Raw genomic sequence first — 25,813 nt, forward strand, 5'->3', positions numbered from 1 at the left:
GAGACGTTAATCTTAATAAATGTGAATTCCTTCAAAATTAAGTCCCCTTTTTACAGCATTGATCATTTTGAAAAACAAAGGAAGGATGAGAAGGGCAGGAGGGAAAGAGGAAAGAAGGAAAGTACGTAACATGAGGCAAATTGCCTAAATTCGAAACTACAAACCAACACATACCACAGAGAGTCTCTCCAATTTGCTTTATTTCAAATCCAATAAAACTAATTATAGGCAAAATAGTGAAGCCTGAAAATTTTGGATCCATCCCACCTCCTTCTGCAAATGTTGCTCAAAGATATAACATTTTCCCCATATTCTCTTCTTCGTGCCTCTATTTCCTAACTTGTTAGGCATTATAAGTGATCACTAATTTACACAACAGGGAATTTCTGGCTCAAACTGATAATCGTTTCTTAAGTGACATTTGTATAAAAATACAGCTAAAGACTTTTTTTGTCTAATGAAGAAATAGTCAAACAATCAACTAAGAAGACGGGGAGAGAGAGAGAGAGAAAGGGAGGGATGCTGAAATCATACTAATCCCACTTTGCAAGCCCCTGGAAGTAATACTGAAAATATCAAGCTAGGTCGAGGTTCTCAACCTGGGTACAGTGATGAAGGGTCCATAGCTTTTGTTAGATTTTTTAAGGGTCCAAGACCAAAAAGTCTTGAAAACTATCGTTTTTTGGTGACATGAGGGAAAGGCAATTCTGTTGGTAACCATTTCTACTTTCATATTGAAGAAAATATAATGTAGGCCTTTACCATAAGATTATAGTTTTCTCAGTAGAGTAGGTGGACTGTATGGAATATTTCTTAGACTTCAGTATGACCTGTTAGTATGGGAGAGGGGAGACAAGGAAGTCACGAGTCCAATCTCCAATCAAGTCTCAAGACAATATGGACTTTTTTTGAAACCTTTATAAGATACTGTTGACCTTCTTAAGTTAATATTTCCCTCCCTATTTGTGATAAACCAGGAGTTTTGTTTTTTAGAGATCCATTTGGTATGTCAGATTTTTCCTACTGACCATGCCTTATTTGTGGCAGAGTGTTGGATTGCTATGGATTTATGTAATTAATGTCAGCACTGGAAGTTGATAGTAACAGATGGGACATGATCATTTTTCATATAGCTGTCACATGTAAACTGTGCTCTTCTATGGCATAATTCACCTTTGAACTTAAAGAAACATTGTGTGCAATTTTATAATTTATTTCCCTCCAACTCTTCTATTGGCTGTAATTGTGTGGAGTACCTGTAGTTAAAATATAAACTCTTACTAAGAGTGAACATATGCATAATTTCTATTTTGTTTCTTATTGCCAAGCATTTCTTGTCTGCCTTTCTTTTTGAGGTAATGATAACCAGTAGGTCAGAAATCCTGTAACTATCATGTCCTTACAGCTAATTCAAAGTCCCTTGTGAAAAGAGACATGAAAGAAATTGGGTAGTCTAGGAAAGACTTAAAAAAAACACTTATATGGAAAACAATAAGCGAAAAGAATGAATCTTACTAATGAAATAATAGGATAATAGAAGTTGATAATAGGATGAAAAAACATAGGTACAGGGAAAGGAGAAATAATTTCTGTGGTGGGAGCAGATCAGTCTTCTTAGATGTGCTTCCCTTTGTAAACAATGAATAGGGTCACATAACATAAGATAGTGTTTAAAGCTTCTAGGTATTTTACAGATGTTTATAGACGTTATTGAGAAAAATCATTCTTTAGCTGAAAAGAAAATTAAAAACATACTTATTAGTAAGGAAATGTAAAAAATATATAGGTACAAAACTTTGGAGAGAAAAAGATGAAACTAATAATGTTTAAATGATGAAATTAGTATTTTTTTCTATGAATAGTCATAGAAATCCAACTCAAGCCAGCTTAAGCAAAAAAGAAAATTGATTAGATTATATAAGTAATATTGATGCATAGCTTTAGGCATGGCAGATCCAAGGGCTCAAAATGTGTTATCATAACTAAATGTTTCTCCATATCTCGGCCCAGGTTCCTCCAGTATGGTGGGAAGATGCCCACTGTAGCTCCAATCTCATATTCAATATTTTTAGCAACACCAATTGAAAATGCATCTCTTTCCCAATGATTGTAAAAGAAAGAGGTGGCTGTCGATGGACCAAAACCCATGGTTTCCTGCCCATCTTTAAACCATTCTCTCTGGTCGGAGGTATGGAATACGCTCATTGGCTAGGCCTGGGTCGTGGTTTTGCCTGACGAACATTTCTCAGAGATAATCAGGATGCTGTCAACAGAAGAAGGAGAAATAGATACTGATCAAGCAAATACAAGTGTTCACTAGAGTGAGGTTATAAAAGTAGACTAGTAATGAGCAGGAAGTGATTCCTTGTGCTCAATGCTACTATGCTTAAGAATCAAAGTAAACTGCATGATGGCAGTGGCAATGTAGCCATTTAGACCATTGTTAAATGATTGTGAAGATACTTAGTGAAAACCAGGTTTTTGTAAATATGGTGCTCTTCAGATTTCTTGAGACAGACATAAGAGTGAAAATCAGAGAATGAATCATACATTTCTTTCAGCTTGATTTGTTTGATTTATTCATGAAGACCATTATAAAATATGCAAAGGGAAGGAAAGAAGCTGCTGCTTGTACTATAATTAAACAGACCTACTAGCAAGATTGATTTTATTTTCCTCTGTGGTAAGATTTGCATCAGGGTGTGGTCACTAGTGGGTATATTTTTACAGGGTATATTTTTGGCTTCAAAGGATCTCAATGCAGGTGTGTATTTAATTGCTTTCTATTGGCTTGTTAAGTGAAATTAGCTTCTACAGAAGAGTCTAGCAAAAATTTCAGTTCTCGGTGTCAGAAATGGGACAAAACAATGTTGAGGGGGTACTTCTGACTATCTTAAGGCGTGGGTAAAGTAGAAGAAAATGACAGAAAGTGAGAGAGGAGAAAATGAAAATGAAGGAAGAGAGAAAAAGGGAAAGCAAAACAAAAGAGATGAACCCAACAGACAGTTCCAGAACACCACCAGTAGTTACCACACGAGCCCTTGATTGATTCCACCTGTCCAATGACTTATCCTTAGGTAAGTCAGCAACTGTGAAAAAGTAAGTCAAGTCTCATATTTTGCAGGATGCCAGCTCTAATTCTGTTCATCTGTTTTTTGTTTCCTTTTTTGTTATTCATAGTCTTTATTGAGCATCCGCGGCTCCCTTTTTTCTCCAAGACGCAACAGTAGGGCGAGCCTTTTCAGCTTCAGAGGTCGAGCAAAGGATATTGGCTCTGAGAATGATTTTGCTGATGACGAGCACAGCACCTTTGAAGACAATGACAGTCGAAGAGACTCTTTGTTTGTGCCACACAGACATGGAGAGCGGCGCCACAGCAATGTCAGCCAGGCCAGCCGCGCCTCCAGGGTGCTCCCCATTCTGCCCATGAACGGGAAGATGCACAGCGCTGTGGATTGCAACGGAGTGGTCTCCCTGGTCGGAGGCCCTTCTGCCCTCACGTCTCCTGCTGGGCAGCTCCTGCCAGAGGTGAGGCCAATGGAAACTGCAGCTGTTGAGGAGGGAGCTGAGGCTGGTGGGAGTGTTTTTCTATTTCTGCATCTACAAATTTTGCTGAGTCTATTGTTCAAAGGCCAAGGATTGGTTCAATCAAGCTATGAACTTGTTTTGTCAAATTGCTCCATTCAGACTTTTCTACAAATTAATTAAAAACATAGGTTGGGTGTTGTAGAATATACTAATTAGAAGTATTCCTTCGTCACTATTACTACAGTAACACAACTTGCCAAAAAGCACAGCAACAACTTATCACGCATAATATTTAATATAATCAAATTAAATATAAGAAATGATATGAAAACTCATCTTAGGGAGCTCGTTATTACTGTTCATTTAAAAGGAGAATTTGATACTTCCTCTTGAAGTAGATACTCTTACTAACTATATCTCAATCCCGCAGTGCAGTGTTCTTTCTCTTTGCAGGTCAGAGTGCTGTAACATTTTTAGCACCCACTCAAATGACCCCGGCCATTGTATGTTTGTATGGTAAAGAAATCACTCAAAGTACCCGATAAATCATGTGTTGTAATTTTTAGAGCAGATTTCAATTTTTATATACTGTCATGAATTCTTTTTGTAACAAAACTGACCCTAAATCAAGCATATGGGAAAGGATTTCAACTAAATACCAGACACTTACAGGGATATATTATTGACATTTCCTTTGTAAAACATAAAGTGCTTTTTAACTTTGGTATTAAATAAGATTTCATTTACCAACATAAAAATATTCTAGCAATATTGTTTGCTTGTATTTTATAATTTGCTGAATCGTGTTAAGATCTTCTTTGTATGATTTTTGTTTTTTACGCAATTCCATTTATTATAGTTGGACAAAGTCTTTAAGCCACATTAAAATCATATGGAGTCAGCTTTCAGTCAACTAATAAAGGAGGTTCTTACCTTGGATTATAGAAATAGCCATTGGTCTTCTTCACTTTTTTCACATGGCATCTCCCTAATCACTTTTTCCCAGAGAAATCTCCAAATATCCTGGAGTCAAATCAAATCATGAAAAAAGTGAAACTTGGTAGTGAAGGAACCAGGAAGAATGCAGAAGGAATGTTGACTTCTCTTAAAAAATAGTTGTAGCTAACTATGTACCAGACACTGTCCAGAACACTTTACATGTGTTAATTCATTTAATCCTCACAACAACCCTTTTTCATAGTTACTAATGTTATCCTCATTTTATAGAGGAGGAAACTGAGGCCTGTGCATGGTGGAGTTAAGATTTGACCCCAGGTATGCTGGCTACTAAACCTATGTTTTATCCATATTGCAATATTGCCTCCCATCGAATTTTTTTTTTTTTAACTTTCTTAAGTGGAAAAGAAGAGATGGCTAAGGAAACAAACACTTTCATTTTAACCCAGTGTTTCTCAAAATATACTTCACCCTCAGACTACTTATATCAGAATTCCCTGGAATGGATTGCTTCTTAAAAGTAGAGATTCTTCATTTCCCCCTCCCCCAACCCCTGGCAACCACCATTCTACTCTCTGCTTCTATGAGTTTGATGATCAAAGAGTGCAAAGTTTCAATTATGTAAGATAAATAAGTTGTGGAGATCTACTACATAGCATAATGCCTAGAGCTAACAATACTGTATTGTATACCTAAAATTTGCTGAGAGGGTAGATCTTATGTTAAGTATTCTTACCACAAATAACAGCAACAACAATAATAATAAAAGTGGGGGAAGGAAACTTTGGAAGGTGATAGAAATATCTATGGCCTTGATGGTGGTAATAGTTTATGGGTGTATACTTATCCCCAAACTCTTCGAATTTCATGCATTAGATATATACAGCTTTTACATGTCAATTATTTCTCAATAAAGTGGTTTAAAGAAAAAGTGGATATTTCTGGGCCGATCCAGACTTAGACCAAAAGGCTGAGGAGAACAAGGTCAGGGAATCTTCTTTGACAGGCATCCCACATGGTTCCTACTCATAATAAAGTATGAGCATCACTGATCTTGATAAATGCTAATGAAGCAGACAAAAACAAATCCACAATTTGTTTGCAAAAATACAAAGATAATGTCAGTCTGCAAATAATTAGCATTTATCAGTAATTACCATAAAACTCAAGTCCTATCAGAGAAGGTGCGATAAGTCTCTGAAGAGATTGGGGCAGATTGGGGCAAATTGGGGCCAGTTTGAAGCAAAGCGTGGTGTGATCCCTTCATTTCCTGCTCCCTCCTATCCAGCCTTCACTCTTGCAGGCAGGTGCTGTGAAGCAGGGCACTGCACTGTGGGGCAACGTGAGCTGAAGGTGCAGACAGAAGTTGGCTTTGAGAGACTGCAGAGGGGACATGAGAGGAGAAAATACAGCTGCAGGCAAATGATGCCCTCCAAAATACACAATATCCTGGACTTTACATGTAAATTCAATTGAAGCAAATTACCTTCAGAAAGAATTTCCTCGTTAATATCACTGGAGGTTTGGAATCTGTCATTAAAGATGAGACAGATCTGTGGTAAAGTTCACGTGCTCCGCTTCAGCGGCATGGGGTTCACAGGTTCAGATCCTGGCGCAGACCTGTGCACCACTTATCAAGCCATGCTGTGGCAGGCGTCCCACATATAAAATAGAGGGAGGTGGGCACAGCTGTTAGCTCAGGGCCAATCTTCCTCAGGAAGAAGAGGAGGATTGGCAACGGATGTTAGCTCAGGGCTCCTCTTCTTCCCAAACACATACACACAAAAAAATTAGATCTAAGATTGCACATATAGTTCTATATAGAGCAGAAGGCACTAGATGACCTTTAAATGACTCTATTTTTTCCTTAAAACTTTGCGTCTCTCTGACCAGGCAAAATATTTTAAACTCTGAGAGATAATTATCACATTAATGACAATCGTATCAATTGAGTGAAAACTTTGCTTTTGAATATGAATGCATTAGAGATATGAAGGTTAATATAAATGATGTTACTCATATCACAATAAGGTCAAAGTAGATGAACAGGGCTCATATTGCTATTTTAGAGACAGAGAAGATCCTCAGAGAACTAAAAGTGAATTCTTTTTATTTTTAGCATTCTGACCTGCATTTGAAATGCTTGAGTGTGGCCCTTTTTTCCTATGATAATTAATTTCATTGTTTGATCATCTAAAGTAGGCATAAATTTTTACCCATGTTGAAATCCTGGTGAGTTTATTTTGGGATATAAAAGTAGCAAATCATGATATCGTTGTTAAAAAGCAAAGACCCCCAAATTGGTGTTATCGCCTTAAATTAGAGTTTCAATGCCAAGGATGGGTTGTTTTGTTGATGGAGTTGTTTTTTAAATGTAAGACAAAGTTATAGATTTGTTCTGATATTTAGTTTTATTATTGAAGATGTTGGGAAATGTGACCTGTCTATAATGAAAAAAAGAATTTTACAAGTGGAATTCACGTTTTAGGGAACTATTAAGAATTATTTTTATACATTAAACCACATGAATATATGTCTATAAAGATCTAATAACTCAACCTGAGAGTAAATTAAGGAAAACATGTTGCAGTCTGAAGTCCTAGGTAAGATCAGTTGAAATACTGAAAGGTTATCTATCCGATAGTAGGCATGGTCCCTCTAGCCCAAAGCTCCAAGATGGAGGAATTAGAAAAGTCCATCATGACTACAAACCCCGGCATCCCTGAAAGCTGAGAATCTGATGGGCTTTCAAACACTTCCCGAGAATGATGATTCCTGCAATGTCTTGATGAGCTGTTCACATCTGAGAAAGCATGGTAAACATTTAAAGTAGCACATATTATAGGAATGTTTGGGGTTTTTTGCCCTTAAGAATAATAGTTATTTCATCTGAAATTTTACTTTCAGGGCACGACTACTGAAACAGAAATAAGAAAGAGACGGTCCAGTTCTTATCATGTTTCCATGGATTTATTGGAAGATCCTACAGCAAGACAAAGAGCAATGAGTATGGCTAGTATTTTGACCAACACCATGGAAGGTACGTCAAAAGTCTTACAGTATAGCTAGTTGGTGGGGCTTTGGTAATGATGAGAAAAAAATACTCCCATAAATTCCAAGAAAATTCTTCCTGACTTGATACCACATCACCATTACATCTTTTACAAAATAAAAGTAAAATCTCTGTGCAACACATGGATTCTACTATCTTGTATAGATTTTTACATTTAGCCTCCAGGAAGCTACTGCAAATTCAAAGTATACTTGGAATACTACTTTTGTAGATTAAATTCTAAACTGTTGAAGCTTGTCGTGTGCATGACATTGAAAGGGGTGTAATCATAAATGTTTATTTTTATAATGAAACTAACCCATTTGAATTGTATTAACTACTTGAGACACAAGTTATGAATTCTTTGACTTAACCAGAAATATAAATGAAAAATGTGAATTAGAGTTTGATATTAACCTTTTTAAAGCAATGTTTTCAAAATTTTGTAGAACTGCTTTTGCCTCTCTCTGACCAGAGTATTAAAATATATCAGCTTTCTCTTTCGTTGCAGATTGTATCTGAGTAGTTAACATATTGTTTAGAGGTCTGGATCTTATAATGCGAAAATAAAGACTTTGGGGACAGCTTAATCTGTGATCAATTCTTGTCTCTGCCATGAGTTAAATGTGTTAGTTCATGACTCTAAACTTCATTTTCTTCATCAGTAAAATGTCAATAATGATGTTTAGGCATAAGATTGTTGTAAGGATTAAATGAGGCATCAAATATAAAGCACCTATGTACCTGGCATGTAGAAGGCAATCAATAAATATTATCGCTTTCAGTTGTTTTATTTTTGTTGTTTCTGTTAATTCACATGTTTGTGCCTTTCCATACTGTAAGTGAATTCAAACATCAATTATCAATTTCAACTACTGGGAAAATACTTTCATGTAAAATATATTCTGTCCTCCTCCCTTGCTCTCCCTTCCCCTTCGCTCCCCTTCTCTCTTATAACCTCTCCCTTTTTGCCCTTGTGTGTGAATAGATGTGTCAAAGGAAAATGTAAGATGGAGAATGAGAGAGAGCATGTACACATGCCTTTATTATTGTTAGTCAGAGTTTCTCTTGATTTGGATAGATTCTTGGAATAATTCTTTTCCAGTCTGAATGCAAATATCCTGTGATACTAACACCAGTACCGAAAGCCTAAAAGTCACAGCCAGAAAAAAATCACAGTGTAGATGGCTGTATGTATTACAGCCATGTCAGTATTTCAAGACCCAGTTTTCCTAATGTCCTAATACAGTATCTGAAATCCTTTCACTGATTTCTATGGAATATTAAACTCAGTCCATTCTTCCCCAACCTCGCCTGCATTAGCTTGCACTCCCTCTTCCCCCCCAGCTGCCAGTAGCTTGCTCCTCCCTATCCCTCCAGGTAAATCTTTTGAAGATTCTCTGGTCTTCTGCTCCTTGCCATAGCAAAACCACTGAGAGGAAGCTGCCAGTGGTTCTGCTACCGATGTCAGCAGCATGTCTGCTCCCTAAAGCAAGAAGTAGAGATGGAGACAGGGTAAGTCTAAATCAGCAGTCCTACTTTGCACTTCGGATAGCATTAAGTTTGAGCTAATGTAAGAAATTACTTAAAAAACATCAACCCACTACAGGATTGGACTTGTCCACTAATTAGGATACGGAGTTCAAAATGAGTGCACTCACATCGCCCTCCATGGAAATGTGTCTCATGGAGTTGCTTAGGATGAAAAGGCTGTCCTAAGAATAGGTGCAATTTAGGAAGCAGAAGATTGAGTGTTTGGTTTTAATATCTGCAGAGCTTTTGACTGTATATTTTTGTGAGGGACAATGGCTAAGTTTTCATTCTGCTTTTCGTTATTTGTATAGAAAGAAAAGTTTACTTTTCTTGGTTCAATTATATCTATACACGTTGAATGTGGCATTGATCAAGGCTGGCTATTAACAAGACTGAGCACACACATGCAACCGGAGCTGTCTTTAATAGAGTCCTTTTTTTTGTTCCTGATCATGGTGGAAAGGTTTCTTAAGTTGACATAATCTGTTTATTTGGGGATCTTTTCTTCTAAGTCTAATCATGGTTTCGTTCGCTTTCCCTTTTTGTGAACCAAGCCTGCTGATCCAGCTGGCAACTTTTGTTTTCCTTCTTTTGAACTACAGCCAAGTCTCCATTGTCCAGGGTAATGAATAGGCTCCTGCTTGGTGAAACTGTAGGAGATGAGCAAAATAAATTGTTTGCTTTTCAAGTTTTTTAAATGTAAAAATCACACAGACGTGTTTCCTGGTTACACCTTCTGGGAGGATAGTGGGAGAGTGAGTTATAAGCACCTGAGGAAGTGAGCAGAGCCAGCAAAAGATCTAACCTGAGCTGTAAATGCTTCTCAGTGTGGATAACCCACACAGGAATAATGGAGGGATGGCTGTAGTTCTCTCCTGAGTGCTCTGTTCTGTTTCAAAGTGTAAGATTCTCTTTTATTTTATTTTTGTTTGGCATGAATAACTGCATGATTTTATTTTAGAACTTGAACAACTTTGCTCCACTTTTTCCTGGTGTCAGGATGAGCAACACTGGCTGAATTTCCCCTTTTGAACTTTTCTCTGATTTGTTTTTTTCCTACACAATTCCTGTTTGCTTCTCTTTATCTACTAAATGACAAGAAGCATTTTAAAAATACTTGTTCTGACTGTACACAGGCAAAGAGAGATTTTTTGGGTTTCTTTTTTGTTATTTATTGTAAATGATAATATCTTTTTGTCTTCAGTATAAATATGAGGTTATTTGGGAGTCTTAAAAGCATCTATAAAATGGCTAGTGCATAATAATTATATTTATATTTTTCCTCTAATGTACAACTCAACTATTCTTTATTGTTTGCAAAATTACATATTAAGAGAAATGGAAATAAACTGTGCACTGAAGAACTTCAGTATCTAAAGAGACAGTTAAAGAATCTACCTCTCATGGAATTCTGTTAAAAATAATCAGGAAATCAATTTAAGGAAGTGGTAAACTTTATAGCATTAGTTAGTAGTGAATGTTTATTAGCAGAACAAAAAATCATTACCTCTGGTCATGTTTGTCTATTCCGTATGCTGTTTCCTCCCTCATAAAGTTTGGTTCCTAGTAAATTGTAACAGATTTGGAGGGATATTCCAGTTACCACAGTGCTAATACTAAAGTGACTGACCCAAGTCAGTTATGCCATGGATGAAAAAAAAAATCTTTTCTTCTATTTTAGAGCTGATACTGATGGTCTCATATTTGGCAGAGCAGATAATAAGGTGTGCAGCAATGATATTGGAAGAAAACAACAAGTTCTGCATCCTTTTCCTACTCAAGAGTTGAGATCATTTTACCAAAGGAAGATAGTAGATAATTTCCCATTTCCTAATTCCCCCAAATTCTTTGCCAGTATTTACCAAGTTCAGTATTTTGAGTATCATCTTAAAGATCTGTACATTTCTGTCTTCTTTTATTTTTTAGTTGAAATTCTTCTTGAAATCATTGTACTTTTTTCTTAAGTAAATATATTTTAATATGAAATTTTATATCATAGATTTGTGATGATGGTTTTACTTTTTAATACATTAAAATAAATGCATACCATGAAAATTTATGAATTCTACATATATTCCATCTAAAATTCTCTTGTATTTTACTAGTAGTACGTAAGTCCCATTTTATGAAACATTGATTTATGCGAATACTGCAGACCCCAGTTTCTAGGGTGGATATTTCCTCTTCCTTTGTGGCCTCTGATTAAATTAAGAAATGTAGAGAAAAGGAATCTTCTTGGGTTTAATATACTAGCCTATGTCTAATGAGGCTTAACTAGAAACTTTTTGACTGAGACTGGTGACACTGACAAAACTATCTCATTAAAAGACCCGAAAAACATATCTCATCCAAAAAACTGAGATTCTACATGACTGATAAAGGTTTTTAGAACGTCTCCTGAGAGGAGTTCTTTGGTAATTTATATGAGTCTGGCTTTATCTGGAACATGGATGAGCTTTAAGTATAATTAACGCAAGTCCTACCCATTAGTTTCTGATAGCTTTGAAGATAGTTATCAGACAGTTTAATGTTGCAGAGAGAATCTTGGAAACTATGTTTGGCTAAGATAAATTTGGGAACTTTACTAGCCTTTCTGTGTCCACACTTTCTATGACAGCTAACCCATTAAAAGTTTTGTTTTCCTGCTTCACAATCAGATTAAACCATAATGCCTTTTAACAACTTTTGATTTTTTGAAAATCACTTTCAATTTAAACCAAAGGCTGCTTAATAGGAAGAAAGCAGTTTTTATGAATATTCTAACTTTTTTCTTCCAGAACTTGAAGAATCCAGACAGAAATGCCCACCCTGCTGGTATAAATTTGCTAACATGTGTTTAATTTGGGACTGCTGTAAACCATGGTTGAAGGTGAAACATCTTGTCAACCTGGTCGTGATGGACCCATTTGTGGACCTGGCCATCACCATCTGCATTGTCTTAAACACGCTCTTCATGGCCATGGAGCACTATCCCATGACGGAGCAGTTCAGCAGTGTATTGTCAGTCGGGAACCTGGTAAGGCTCACTGAGGGTTTCCCTTCCCATTGAGAGAGTTCATGATTGCCTTAATAAATTTCACATATCACTCTCAAATTAAATATGAATTAATTGGCCATGTATATCTGGACAGCAAAAGTTTAGCATTCCTTTTTTAACAACAAAAATATATTGCTGCAATAAGCAGTGCAAAAGATTCAAAGATTTTATGTGCAGTTTGATTTAGAATTAAATTTAACTTGCCCATTCATTAGAAAGATGATTATGAATTATGGAGGACATTGGTCTATAATAACAAAATCTTGATGCATTCCTCAAGTATTTAGAATAGATTCTTTAGGACATGTCTACATTTGCCAAACAAATTGTACAATATACCAAGCCAGATAATTTTGAAATATCATTTGTAAATACCTAAAGATGGATTCTTTGGGGAGGAAAACATAGTGTTTATTATTTCTGTTTGAATTTCTCCTGTAAATTTAGGAATCTATGATGATTTTTTGCATACATTTTCACTTAAAAATTTGTATTAACATTCACGGAATATGTGGTAGAGTGATAGAAATGAAAGTGAAGTGGTCTTATACAGAGAAACAAAATGAATAAATTCAGGCAACAAAAATACATTGATACCAATATAAGAGACTTATTAAGTTCTTATGTATCTCCCAACTTGATAAATGAACATATAAACAGATTGTATATAGATAGTAAGCAATATATTCTAAAGTATAATACACAATATTTTTAGGCTCTGAAGTAAGCACTATTTTTTAAATTATGTTACAGATAGGTCTTAACTGAATCCAGTGATAAAGTTAACATATGCTGACCACTTACTTTGTACCAGGCACTGTACTAAATGGTTTATATGAAATTCTTCTCTCTAGGTTCCCACAAAGTCAGTTCTAAGGTAGATACTATGATTGTCTATATTTTACAAATGGGGAAACTACCCGCGAGAAGTTGACAGGACAATGGAAGGTCTGAGCACTATATCAAACACTCTGAAAACTATTTCAGAGACTATTGTTAGCTGTGGTCAGAAATCACAGAACTTTAGAGTAGGAAAGGACAATAGCATTACCTAGTCCAAATTTTTACCTATATAGGAATCTCTTCAACATTGTCTTTAAAAAATGAGCAAGGGATGAAAGGAAGCTTTATGGAAGTGGGTGTTAGGAAATAACTCAAATGGGCTTAAGCAAAAATAAAGAGAATTCATTACTGTAACAACTAGAGTCCGTTTGGGCATGGCTCCAAGTTTTAACCTGGCCAGATTCAGGTTCTCAATCAATGTCACTGAAAGTCAGCTTCTTCTTCTACTTCTTCCCGATATATTTCTTTTGTCTCTGGCTGAGCGTTCTATTGATGGCAACATTCTACCAACTTTTATCCTACCAACATAGCACCCTGAGCAGAAGGGTTATGCTTCCAAACTAGTAGCTTTAATAAAGGCCTAAGAATTGAATATCACTGGCCTCGTTGGAGTTACATGACCATTTCTAAGCCAGTCAGTTACTCTGGTTCTAGGGTTAGAATGCCCTACTTGACCAAACAAGAACCATATCTTATCGTTGGTGACAGAGTAAATGAGTGGAATTATGAAGGAAAAAATTAGGTCTGCCATTACCAGAAGAAGAGAGAATGGATGCTGGAAAGACATAAACAGCAAATGGAAAATTCAAAGTGGGAGTTGTTTTATGTGTTAAGGAAGGTGAGATTTTTATTTGAGGTGAATCATGGAATAGTAGAAAATATATAGACAGGATACATATTCTTTTTCAAGGACATATGGAACATTTCTGAGGATAAACTATATGTTAAGTCATAAAACAAGCCTCAATAAATTTAAAAATGTTGAAATTAGACAAAGTACTTTTTCTGACAAAAATGGAATAAAATAATAAATCAATAACGGAAATAAATTTGAGAAATTTACATATATGTGAAAATTTAAAAACATACTCCTAAATAACCAATGGGTTAAAAAAGAAATCAGAAGAGAAATTAAAAAATACTTTGAGATGAATAAAAATGAAAACATACCAAATTGAAACTTGTGGAGTGCAGCTAACACAGTGCTTAGAGGGAAATTTATACTGTAAATGCCTATAGTAAAAAAAGAAGAAATATGTCAAATCCATAATCTATTCTTCCCCCTTAAGAAACTAGAAAGAGAAGAACAAATTAAACCCTAAGCTAGCAGAAGAAAAGAAATAAAGAGTAGAGTGGAAATGAATGAAATGGAAAATAGGAAAACATTGGGGAAAATCAACAAACCCAAAAGCTGTCTTTGAAAAATCAGTAGAAATGACAAATCTTTAGCTAGATTTACCAAGAAAACAAGAGAGAAGACTCAAATTACTAAAATCAAGAATGAAGAGAGGACATTGGTATAGACCTTATAGAAATAAAAAGGAGTATAAGGAATATTATGAACAATTGTATGCTAACAAATTAGATAACCTAGATGAAATGGAAAAACTCCTAGAAAGTAACAAACTACTGAAACTGAATCAAGAAGAAATAGAAAATCTGAAAAAACCTATAACAAGTAAAAATTGAATTAATAATCAAAAAATGTTCCCACTAAGGAAAGCCTAAGCGTAGATTAGTCTCACTGGTGAATTCTACCAAATTTTTAAAGAATTAACACCAATCCTTTGCAATCTATTCCAAAAAACTAGAATAAAAGGGAATACCTCCCAACAGAGTTTGGAATTTGAAGCCAATCAAGATAGAGAAATTGGACAAACACATTGGGCTTTCCTTTGAAACCCCACATGGGCTACAACTTAGGAGTAAAGACTATATCAGAGAACCAGAAGATTCAACTAGGACAAAGAGCAAACCAAAATATCCCTGCTTTAATTAAGTATAAAACCAAGCAACTGTGACTTCCAGATGGCCAACCTATAATGTAACTGCCTGCTAGAACAAAAATCAGTACTCTTCAGAGGAAAATAATTGAATCAAAATTCTCATTCACATAAAAATTACATGATATGTGAAGAAATAGGAAAATGTGACTCATAGTTGAGAGAAAAAGCAATCAATAGAATTAGATCTGAAGATGATTGAGTTGCTAGAATTAACATAAAAGGACTTTAGAGAAGCTGTTATAAATATGTTTAACAATTTAAAGGAAAAAATGGTCATAAAGAGTAAACAGAGAATGTGAGCAGGGAAAAGGAAAACTATAAAAAAGAATCATCTATACATTTGAACTGAAAAGTACAAATTCTAAAATGAAAAATTTGTTGCATGGGTTTAAAAGAGAATTGCAGATGTCAGAAGAAAGGGTTGTTAAAATTGGAGCAAATCAATAGAAATTATCCAATTTGAACAGCAGAGAAAAACTACAAGGAAAAATGAACTGAATCTCCCTAATTTGCAGAATAATATCAAGTGGTCTAATATTTGCATAAGAGAGACCAAAAGGAGAAAAGAGAGAGAATGGAACAAAACAAATATTTGAAGAAATAATGGCCAAAAATTTCTCAAAATTTCTGAAAAAAATATTAACTTAGACACCTTAATATCAAATTATAAAATTTCAGTGAACATCAATAAGGATAAATATAAAGTAAACTACATTGGGCACATCTTAGTCAAGCTGCTGAAAACAAAAGAAACTTTTGGAAGCAGCCAGAAGAAAAATACTATATACAAGGGACTAACATCTCATCAGAAACAATTCAGTCCGTAAGGAAGTGGCCTGATGAAAGAGAAAAAAATAAAAAGTTAACCCATTATTCTACATGAAACTATCTATCAAAAGCTGATGTGGGGGCCGGCCTGGTGGTGTAGCGGTTAAGTGCGCATGCTCAGCTGCAGCCGCCTGGGGTTCTCGGGTTTGTATCCTGGGCGCTCACCGACACACCTGTCAAGCCATGCTGTGGTGGCGTCTCATGTAAAGTAGAGGAAGATGGGCACGGACGTTAGCCCTGGGCCAATCTTCCTCAACAAAAAGAGGAGGATCAGCATCAGGTGTTAGCGTGGGGCTGATCTTCCTCACAAAAAAAAAAAAAAGCTGATGTGAAATAAAGACTTTTAAACAAAAACTGAGAGAATTTGTTGCACCAGAATTATCCTACAAGAAATACTAAAGAAAGTTCTTTAGTTTTTTCCTTCAGAAAGGAAAATACATGTCAGATGTAAGTTTGGATCTGGGAATGATGGTCACTAGAAATGAATAAATGTGGGTAAATGGAAAAGACTGTATATTTTTCCTTATCTTAATTTCTTTAAAAGACGACTGATTGTTTAAAGCAAGGGTTTAGAGCATATCTAAGTGTAAAATATATGAAAAGATTAGCACGTGTGACTGGAGTGGCAAAGATTTCTTGGAAAAGAGGCAAAAAGTGCTATACATAATCTAAATATCCATAGAATATTCAAACAATGAAATTCTACCAAAGAATAAACCGGTAATATGTGCGTGGGTGAATTTCAACTTGAAGTATTCAAGACATATTTGGAAAAGTCATTAAGACTCTCAGGTTTCTAGTCTGGCCACCGAGGTAGAGAGTGATTCCACTTTGGCAAATATCAGAGGAGAAACAAGGTTGTGCAGAGAAAGTGGTAAGGTGAATTTTGGACCTGTTGAATTTGAGGTACCTGTGAGATAGTCATCCAGTGGAGGTGTTGAATAGGCAGGTGGGTATGTAGTTCTGGAGTTCAGGAGGTATGCCTGAATGGACAAATAGATCTCAAAATGTAAACTTATTGCAAAAGGAAAATTAGAGTAAGAAGGTCCAGAACAAAGAGAAGAAATCCAATCCTGAATAATTTGTTAGAGGAAGAAAAGCAACTGAGAAGTATCCAGGGAGATGTGGATCACTGAAGCCAGGAACAGAAAATATTTTAAGGAACAAGGAAGAGAAAACAATGTGAAAAACTCCTAAAGAGGCAAGCAAGATAACTACTAAAAATTTCAATTGAATTTAACACTAGTGATGTTGGTTATGTTGGTGAATTTGGTTAAAGTAGTTTGTGTTGACTGGTGAGTTGTGGAGTAAGTTGAAGAAATGGAACTAAACAGTATAGACAAATATACAGCTTCTTAAAGAAGTTGGGCTATGAGGAGAGGATAGATGGTGGTAGCTAACAGGGGAAGTAGCATGCAAGGAGAGTTTCTTTGATGACGCTGGTGGGAGTTTTAAGGTGGAGAAGAACTGAGTATTTGCTGCTTCCTGTAAAATCCCAATATAAGAAGCAGTCAGTAGCAGCAAGAGGTTGAATCGACAGATTAATTGAGAAAGTGAATTCTTTGAGAAGTCCAAAGGAGAAACATAACACAGTTGGAGAAATTAGAGGAACACAGGGACACTTCTTTCATTTTTAAATAAGAAGGAAAAAGCAAAGCCATGGGTATGGATGTAAGTAGTTTGGTAGTTGGAAACTGAAAAAGTTCAGGTTGGCTGACTTCCGTTACCTCTGAGACACAGAAGTACTGAGACTGGAGGATTTTGAAGATATGTGGAGGAGAGAGAAAGTTTGAAATAGTTGAAGAGAAAACGGAGAATAGAGAATGCCACTTCTCTTTGGCCAGGAAAATAAACTTTTTTTTTTTTTAGCATTCTTACTATCTCTAGGGCTAGTGGTGACCATGTTTATTACAGCCTATATGAAGCCTTCTTAGCACCAGCCTTGCCTGCAGGGCCATGAGAGGGGACCAACTATTAGGCAGAGCCAAGCAATTGACCACAATGAATTAGCTGAACCTTTCACGTAAGAATATAAAAATAAGAATATTAATTTTATAGTCTTAATTCATATACTCTTCATCACTTGATAAATATCAAATATAGTAAACAAATATTGATTTGAATACAAACCATTTGAGGGTACTAATTTGCTGGACCTAAACCAATTTTTAAAATTCAGAATTTAATTGTGATTTGTTGGGAGTAAATTAAATTGCTCAATAATTATTTCTATTTTCAAGAATATTCATTCGTGTAATAAACAACATTTCTCATTTAGGTCTTCACTGGGATCTTCACAGCAGAAATGTTTCTCAAGATAATTGCCATGGATCCTTATTATTACTTTCAAGAAGGCTGGAATATTTTTGATGGTTTCATCGTGAGCCTTAGTTTAATGGAACTCGGTTTGGCAAACGTGGAAGGATTGTCAGTTCTCCGATCATTTCGGCTGGTAAATTAACTGGAGTTTCCATGATATTTTTGTACTTAATTAGTCTTCACTCTTATCTAGTAATAATTACAAGGTTTACCATAGTTATAATATTATTTGAATACATTTCTAAGACAAATCAGATTGCCCCACAACCGATGGTAATTTCTTCTTCATCATAGCTTTAGTGGATAAATTAAGTTTATTCAAATGAACAGCCAACAGTTCTCTCCTTAGTAATTGTATGGCAGAGTTAATGAAGAGGGAGAGAGAAGGAATCAGAGATAAACCCAAATCACAATTAAACCACACGATATTCATCTTTCAGTTATGTGGGGTTTGCTTCACCATGCATAAGGCTTGGTTGGGACTTAGGATGGGCTCACCTTTCTATCAGAGGCTCAGGAATTATGGAGTTGCCCACTTTGCCCCCATAAAAGCCAAAACTCGGCACTGGGTAGAGTGTACAAGAGAAGAGAACAGAGTTCCTCACACATCTGCCTCTTCAGCCACTTTCTGAGAAGAGTTATCTGTGTTATATTTTGTTAATTTTGAAGAAAGGGTCTTTTCATTTGACCTTTATATTTCATAAGTTTATGGATCTTTTAAAATTAAGAGACAAAATATCACTTGATTCATTTCCATTGCAAGTTTGATATGTTTTATTGTGCTATTACTTTGAGTTGCTGGGAAGAAGGATCTGGCCACCCATTTCAAAAAAAATTGGCCATGAAAACCCTGTGAACAGCAGTGGAGCATGGTCTGATATAGCGCCAGAAGGTGAGAGGATGGCGCGAAGAGACCAGGCTGAGTTCCACTCTGCTGTACACAGGGTCGCTAGGAGTCGGAATTGACTTGTTGGCACTCACAACAACAAAAACTTTGAGTTGGCCGGAACTTTTTGTGATTTATTTTCAAATAACAGAGGTTGTATATAGTTACTAAAGACAGGTTCCTATGAGTAACTTATCTTAATGGTAACTAGTCTCAAGACTTTGTTGTGAAGTCTGTTTTAAATTTCCCTTACCACTTTCATAGTTCACATGTGAGTTGAGGTCCTTAGAGCTGTGGTTTCCTTCCGGGCTTCATGGATAGCTATGGCTCTAATTTGAAACTAGAAGGATGCAAAAAACAGAACAAAAATTAGAAGTGATTGTATAACAAGTAAATACGGGCCACTACTTTAAAACAGTGTTGAGTAAATCTTCCTGATGATGTGCTGCATTTTGGGAAAATAGGAAGCATAATATCATTAGCGTCTTGCTTAGTGTGTCAGGCTCTTTTGCAATAATCATTCTTGGGGAATAAATTAAATATTTTGGTGCTTATATTCACTCGTTTGCGTCACTTAGATGCCATTAAATAACGCATTACTCTTAGCCTGACATTTACCGAAGCATCAGAAATAAAATACTGCTGCTGTTTAACGGTAAGTGGTACTTTAGAGGCCTCTATGAGCTAATACAACCGACGGGTGAAGCACAGTGGTGGAGAGCCGTTTACACACTGTAGTGAGCTGATTAAGTCGCTGAAGACTTAAAGGTTGACAAAATGCAGCTTTTACTCAAGTCCAAGTATTTTTTCTTTGAATATAACAAATCTTTAAAATACAGCCTAATGTTACAGCAAGCTAAAGTTATAGCAGGATTAAAACAATCTAAAGATTTAAAGAAATTAGTTGGTTTTCCTCTTGTACCTTCTATAATTTGTGTTAATTTTGTTTGCACTTGTGCATTTCAGCGTGATATTTCAAGTACACTGAAAAATATATCCACTTTGGGCTTTTGAATAATGACAGCCTCTACTTCTCTGAAACAGTCTTTGCTAATTAATCAGCATTAATCTTACTTATCTCAATTCCTTACAGAAAAACAAGAATTATATTGCAGGTGCTTATGTAGGATTCTGGAAATTTTGGTGTATCTTTTTATTAAAATGCCAATAAATAACTATGTAATTATTTTATTTACAATATAGACTATTTCAGAATGAAAAATATCCCCATGGTATTAATTAAATTGATACATTTGCTGCATAATAGTTTGGCATACAAATAATCCATCACTCTACAATTGCAGCACTGTAGATTTTCCCTGTAAATAAATGTACGGATTCTTTAGAAGGCAGGGCAGTAACAGCCTTCTTGCTTTTGTTTTCAGCTTCGAGTTTTCAAGTTGGCAAAATCTTGGCCAACTCTGAACATGCTGATAAAGATCATTGGTAACTCAGTGGGGGCTCTGGGTAACCTCACCTTGGTGTTGGCCATCATCGTCTTCATTTTTGCCGTAGTTGGTATGCAGCTCTTTGGTAAGAGCTACAAAGAATGTGTCTGCAAGATTTCCAATGATTGTGAGCTCCCCCGCTGGCACATGCATGACTTCTTCCACTCCTTCCTGATTGTGTTCCGTGTGCTGTGTGGAGAGTGGATAGAGACCATGTGGGACTGTATGGAGGTCGCTGGCCAAACCATGTGCCTTACTGTCTTCATGATGGTCATGGTGATTGGAAACTTAGTGGTATGTAGTAAAAACATTTGCCTCTTTTTCAGTAAAAGATAATATTGCCATATAAAAGTATGTTCAACTGAGGAGTATTTTGTATTTTTTTTTTTTTGTATCAAGACCATTTCTAGTTCTCAATTATTCATGATTGCAGAAGCTAGGTATAGCATAGACTGTTGAAATCCACATAAACTCCTTATTAAATTTTTTTAATCATTTATTTTTTTCCAGTTTATTGAGATATAATTAATACGTAACATAAACTCTTAAAATGCCTTTTGAGCCAAAGTTGTTTTTCATCACTAATACCTCTTACTAGTCCACGGAGAGAACTATTTCTGGCTTTTATCTTTCAGTTCTTGTAATAAAGCATGGAAGTGTTACTAAGTCAGTCACTCATTTTATTTATAAGTGCTAACAATACTATCACTTGAAAATGTTTCAAATTTTGGTTTCCTACAAATTGGAGTTTAAAAAAAAATTAGTGATCATCTCAGTCCATTAAGAGCACATGGGGTCTTTGGTGCCCAGAAACTACAATTTGAGCAAGTAACATTGGCTCAAGAATCACTTACTATCATTTCTATGTAAAATGAACCATGCCCAACACCTCTGTACTGAGTCCTAGAGGCATGAGAAAGATAATAGGAAGATATATGGCACAAGGATATGACATTTACTCAGATGAGAGTAGAAATAGGATGTACCTAATAAGTGTCAAAAAGTGTGAAAACAGAGTGCCATATGTCAAGTTCGTAAAATGGAAACATTGCTTTACGATGGCAAGGATGATCAGGAAAGGCTTTGTCAAGGAGTTTGGACCTGAAATTTATTTTTTTCCTGAAATTTCTTTTTTTTTGGGGGGGGTGTGTGAGGGAGATTGGCCCTGAGCCAACAATCGTTGCCAGTCTTCCTCTTTTTTTGCTTGAGGAAGATTGTCGCTGAGCCAATATCTGTGCCAATCTTCCTCCACTTTGTATACGGGATGCCGCTACAGCATGGCTTGATGAGTGGTGTGTAGATCCATGCCCGGGATCTGAACCCGAGAACCCCGGGCCGCCGAAGTGGAGTATGTGAACTCAATCACTATGCCACAGGGCTGGCCCCATGGACCTGAAATATTTTTAATTGAGATGTAAGATTTAGCTTGGTAGGAAGAAAGGTAGACCATCCCAAACCAGGGAACAGTGGATCCAGTGGTTGGGAAACAGAAGACAATGGACTCTGTGGGATGGGTCAAGCTCTTACGCTTTAAATATAAAGTAATTATACTGAGTTGCTTGATTAGGTCCCAATCCAGTGAAATAGAACAAGGACTGACATAACCAATACTTTGAAGTATGTAATTTATGGACTTAATTTCCTTTCACATAAAAGTAACCTCCAATTCCCCAAATGAAGAGAAAAGGGAGAGGGAAAAAAAGACAAAAGGTAATCATTTTATTTCTTTTCATTCCTAGATGTTAGCCTCCTCAGTATTGGGTTAGATAATTTGAACCTATTCTTAAAGTAACAAGAAACATGAACAGTGTACAATCCAGAAATATGAACAATGGCTTAAAACAACAAATTTATTATCTCATAGTTTCTGTGGGTCAGAAATATGGGAGCAGCTTAGCTGGGTCATTCTGGCTCAGGCTTTATCATAAGGTTGCTGTCAAGATATTGGCCAGGACTGCAATTATCTTGACTGAGGCCGGAGGATCAGCTTCCAAGAAGGCTCATTCTCATGGCTGTTGGCAGGAGGTCCCAGTTCTTTGTTGGCTATTGGTACAAGGCCTTGGTTCCTCTCCAAATGGACCTCTCCATAGGGTTGTTGAGTATCTTCATGACATGGCAGCTGACTTCTGCTAGAGCGAGTGATACGAGAGAGAGGGCAAGGAGAAAGCCCTCTTCATGTGCTCATCGTAAAGTCACACACTGCTGCTTCTGCCATATTCAGTTCATTAGAAGATAGTCACTAAGAAGAGCTAACACTTAAGAAGAAGGACTTAGGCTTTAACTTTTGAAGGGAGGAGTGCCAAATAATTTGTAGATATATTTTAAAGTCACCACAATCCCCAATACAACTTGCTTGCTTTCAGAAAAGTACAAGATTGCATAGAACAGAGAGAAATGGTTACATAGAACAGAAACAAAGAAAGTTATAGGTTGTACGGTAAATTTTATTTGATTTCATATTTATATTTGGCATACATTGGAAGAGAAGAAAAGGCAGAGAACAGAATCCTTTATGACAACAATAAAGGAGCATATCAGACTACAACTGGGAATTCATAGTGGGAGTAGTAGAAAGTAAGTTGGGACCAGAAAACTGTGCAGAGTTTAATTTATGAAAAGGCTGACTGTGCATAACAAAATTGGATTTTTTCTGTAGGCAATTCAAAGCTACAGATGGCTTTTTATCAGGAAAGTGACAATAAGCAAGTGGCATTTCAGTAAAATTTAAATTTATGTAGCAGGAAAATGCAGAGTAGATTTAAAAAGAAAGAAACTCAACATACTACATATCATCTATTAGTTTCCTGAAATAAGACATATATCTCTAATATGTAATTGTCCAGAGGATTCAAATGGAGAAGAGAATTTCAGGAAGTATCTATAACTATGGATGACATTTAATGTTAATTTGGATGGCTATGTTTGTGTAAAACGATATATTCTGTAAAATAAGCATTTCCATCTACTGGCATAAATTTAAATTCTTACCTATAAGAAAAAAAATTAAAGACTGCTTTCTTTTTTTTTACTATCAATTAAAAAAATTCCTCCTTTTGTGATATTCTGGATATATGTCTGGAATAGCTAAGGTAGTAATACTGTCTGCCACATTTGTCACTATTAAGGAAATCTGTTCATATCACATTTGTTTAAATAAGACTGAATGAACTTGATGCACTGCCTCCTACAATTCTTCCTTCTCATCCTCACCACAGAGGGAAAGGTCTCCCAAAGAGAAGCTGACATAACCCCTTCTCAACACACATCATTTTCATATGGTGCTCCACCACAAGAGGTGTGAGTAATCACTGCCGTGCCTGGTCCACAGGCAAGATAGAAGTGGGGCCGTAGACTGCTCTTCTGAGGCCAAGATTTTTTATGAGCCATTTTTGGTTTCCTGACACTATGGCCAGAGATCCTTTTATAGGTTCAAGGCAGGTACTACAGAAAGAGAATGTGACTTTTTGAAAAGTACTGCTTCTAGAAGTAGCCGACCCAGTCTCCTCCCTCTCAAAGTGAGGGTGGGACATTAGCACACAGGAAGGTTGTGAGAGTTTTGGGTTCTCATGAATTAGTAATCAGGTTGGAGAAAGTCTTGATATAGGCAACATAGGCAATTTTGGACACAAAATGGAAATTATGGTAAATTTTTTATTCCAAAAGACTAATTTGGGGGACATGTGAAAGAGTAGTTTCAATGAGTTAACAGTCTGTTCATGAACACTTGTGAAACAGGATTCAGGTTTCAGTCCCTGAGTGAGCTTGTTGAACTGTATTTCCTTAAGTTACCATTGATCACACCAAGTACCTTGGTCAGCTGTTATGGAGATACCATTTGGTAAGAAAGGAGGTCTAGATAGCGTGGCTTACACAAATATTTCTAAAAAAATAAGGTAAATCGAAAGATAGTATTGCAGGGAGAAGGTTAGAGCATAATAACATATAATAGCTAAACTTTCTCAAGGGTTTACTATGTGCCACTGTATGAGAGCCACATAAGTTGTTTCATTGAATCCTTACAACTATCTTGTAAGCTAAGCACTGGGAAAATTATTATACTTACATTACAGATGAGGAAACTGAGGCCCAGATTGGTTTTGCTACTTGTCTATAGCCATGTGGTAACTGACAGAAACTTGACTCCTATCCAGCACTCTAATCCAATGAGAAAGAGGAGTGGGCCGTATAGATACAGCAAAAATGACCCATTCACAAATAGAGTACTTGCCCCCATGCTTTGAAGAAGAAATATAGATTGATTCTCACTCTAGGAGGGTTAGTTGATGTATATCAAGAAAAATTTCCTAATAGACAAGGACAGTGCATTAATAACCCTTAAGAAATCAAATCTAGACCACTATTTTGGCACCTAAATTCAATTTTATTGTGGATAAACCCCCAAATTTAACATTTTTTTCCTCTCTTTCACCTATTTTTTATCCAAGTAATAAATTCGAAGGCAAATCACAATAAAATATAACTTTACTGGTAAATTCCAGAAGGAAAGGAGCAGGTCTTGCTATGAATACCAGCAACGATGGTATAGCAATTGAGAGATGTGTCAGTATAGACTCACAAAATTATGTGCAATCCTTATTGGATCTTATGTGTTTTTCCCTTTCTTACCACTATTGGTTAGACTAAGTTGTAACTAGTTAGACAAAGGAGCTCTAAGCCTCATTAGCTTATTGGAAAGATGAGAATGTAGCAAGAACATAGTATCCTTTTCATTGGAGTTTTACTTAAAATCTTCCTAGGATTCCTCTCCTGTACCTTTTACATATCCTTCTTTTGTTCTGTATGCTTGACTAATCAGGGACTCATGGACATTGTTAATCAAACCCTGAAATAATTTATAGTGCCCAAGGGAGTGCCTGATTCCTTAGTAAATTACCTCTTTTTGAGAACACAGAGGGTTTACAGTCACTAATTTTTTTACTCACTCATACCAGTGGGGCCTATTTTTAGAGACCCAAGTTGCAGACTAATTTGTGATCTTATTCATGGCAATACTTTGACTCTACAACTTTTAACTCAATATTAACATCATTATTATTGTATAATAACCATTTCTTTATAGTATTTCTAACCACTGTATAAATCTAGTGATGATGATTTTCTGAACGGAAAAATAAAAAATCTGGACTTTTGATCTAGCAATAGGTATACTTTTCCTAATATGGCAAGTTATCTCCATGCAAAAATTGGTACAAATACATAAAAATCAAATCATATTTAAATATATTGCAATCATCTTTGGTTTTAAAAATAAAATTTTAATAAATTATCAGTGTCCTGGAAAATCTGAGTTATATGGGCAAAATACCCAGCATCCCAAATAAAACTTGTTTTTTTCTTTTTCACTGTAGAGTTATC

The 25,813-nt window shown here is 35.9% G+C and overlaps 1 protein-coding gene across 13 annotated transcripts in view; it reads left to right on the plus strand.

The window, feature by feature from the left end:
* The window catches only part of LOC131410787 (sodium channel protein type 2 subunit alpha), an 81,936-nt gene that overhangs the window by 21,092 nt on the left and 35,031 nt on the right, over positions 1–25,813 (plus strand). For 6 of the 13 annotated variants that reach the window (XM_058549150.1, XM_058549158.1, XM_058549155.1 and 3 more), the window contains exons 11-15: positions 3,181–3,528; positions 7,393–7,525; positions 11,848–12,086; positions 18,063–18,236; positions 20,375–20,731. In XM_058549150.1, the coding sequence (XP_058405133.1) occupies positions 3,181–3,528; positions 7,393–7,525; positions 11,848–12,086; positions 18,063–18,236; positions 20,375–20,731 (1,251 nt within the window). Of the gene's footprint in view, positions 1–3,180; positions 3,583–7,392; positions 7,526–11,847; positions 12,087–18,062; positions 18,237–20,374; positions 20,732–25,813 lie in introns of all 13 variants that reach the window. The other 7 variants (XM_058549159.1, XM_058549161.1, XM_058549152.1 and 4 more) reach the window with 4 other exon arrangements.

This window comes from Diceros bicornis, chromosome 10 (genome assembly GCF_020826845.1).
Source record: "Diceros bicornis minor isolate mBicDic1 chromosome 10, mDicBic1.mat.cur, whole genome shotgun sequence".
In the NCBI taxonomy this organism is placed as follows: Eukaryota; Metazoa; Chordata; class Mammalia; order Perissodactyla; family Rhinocerotidae; genus Diceros; species Diceros bicornis.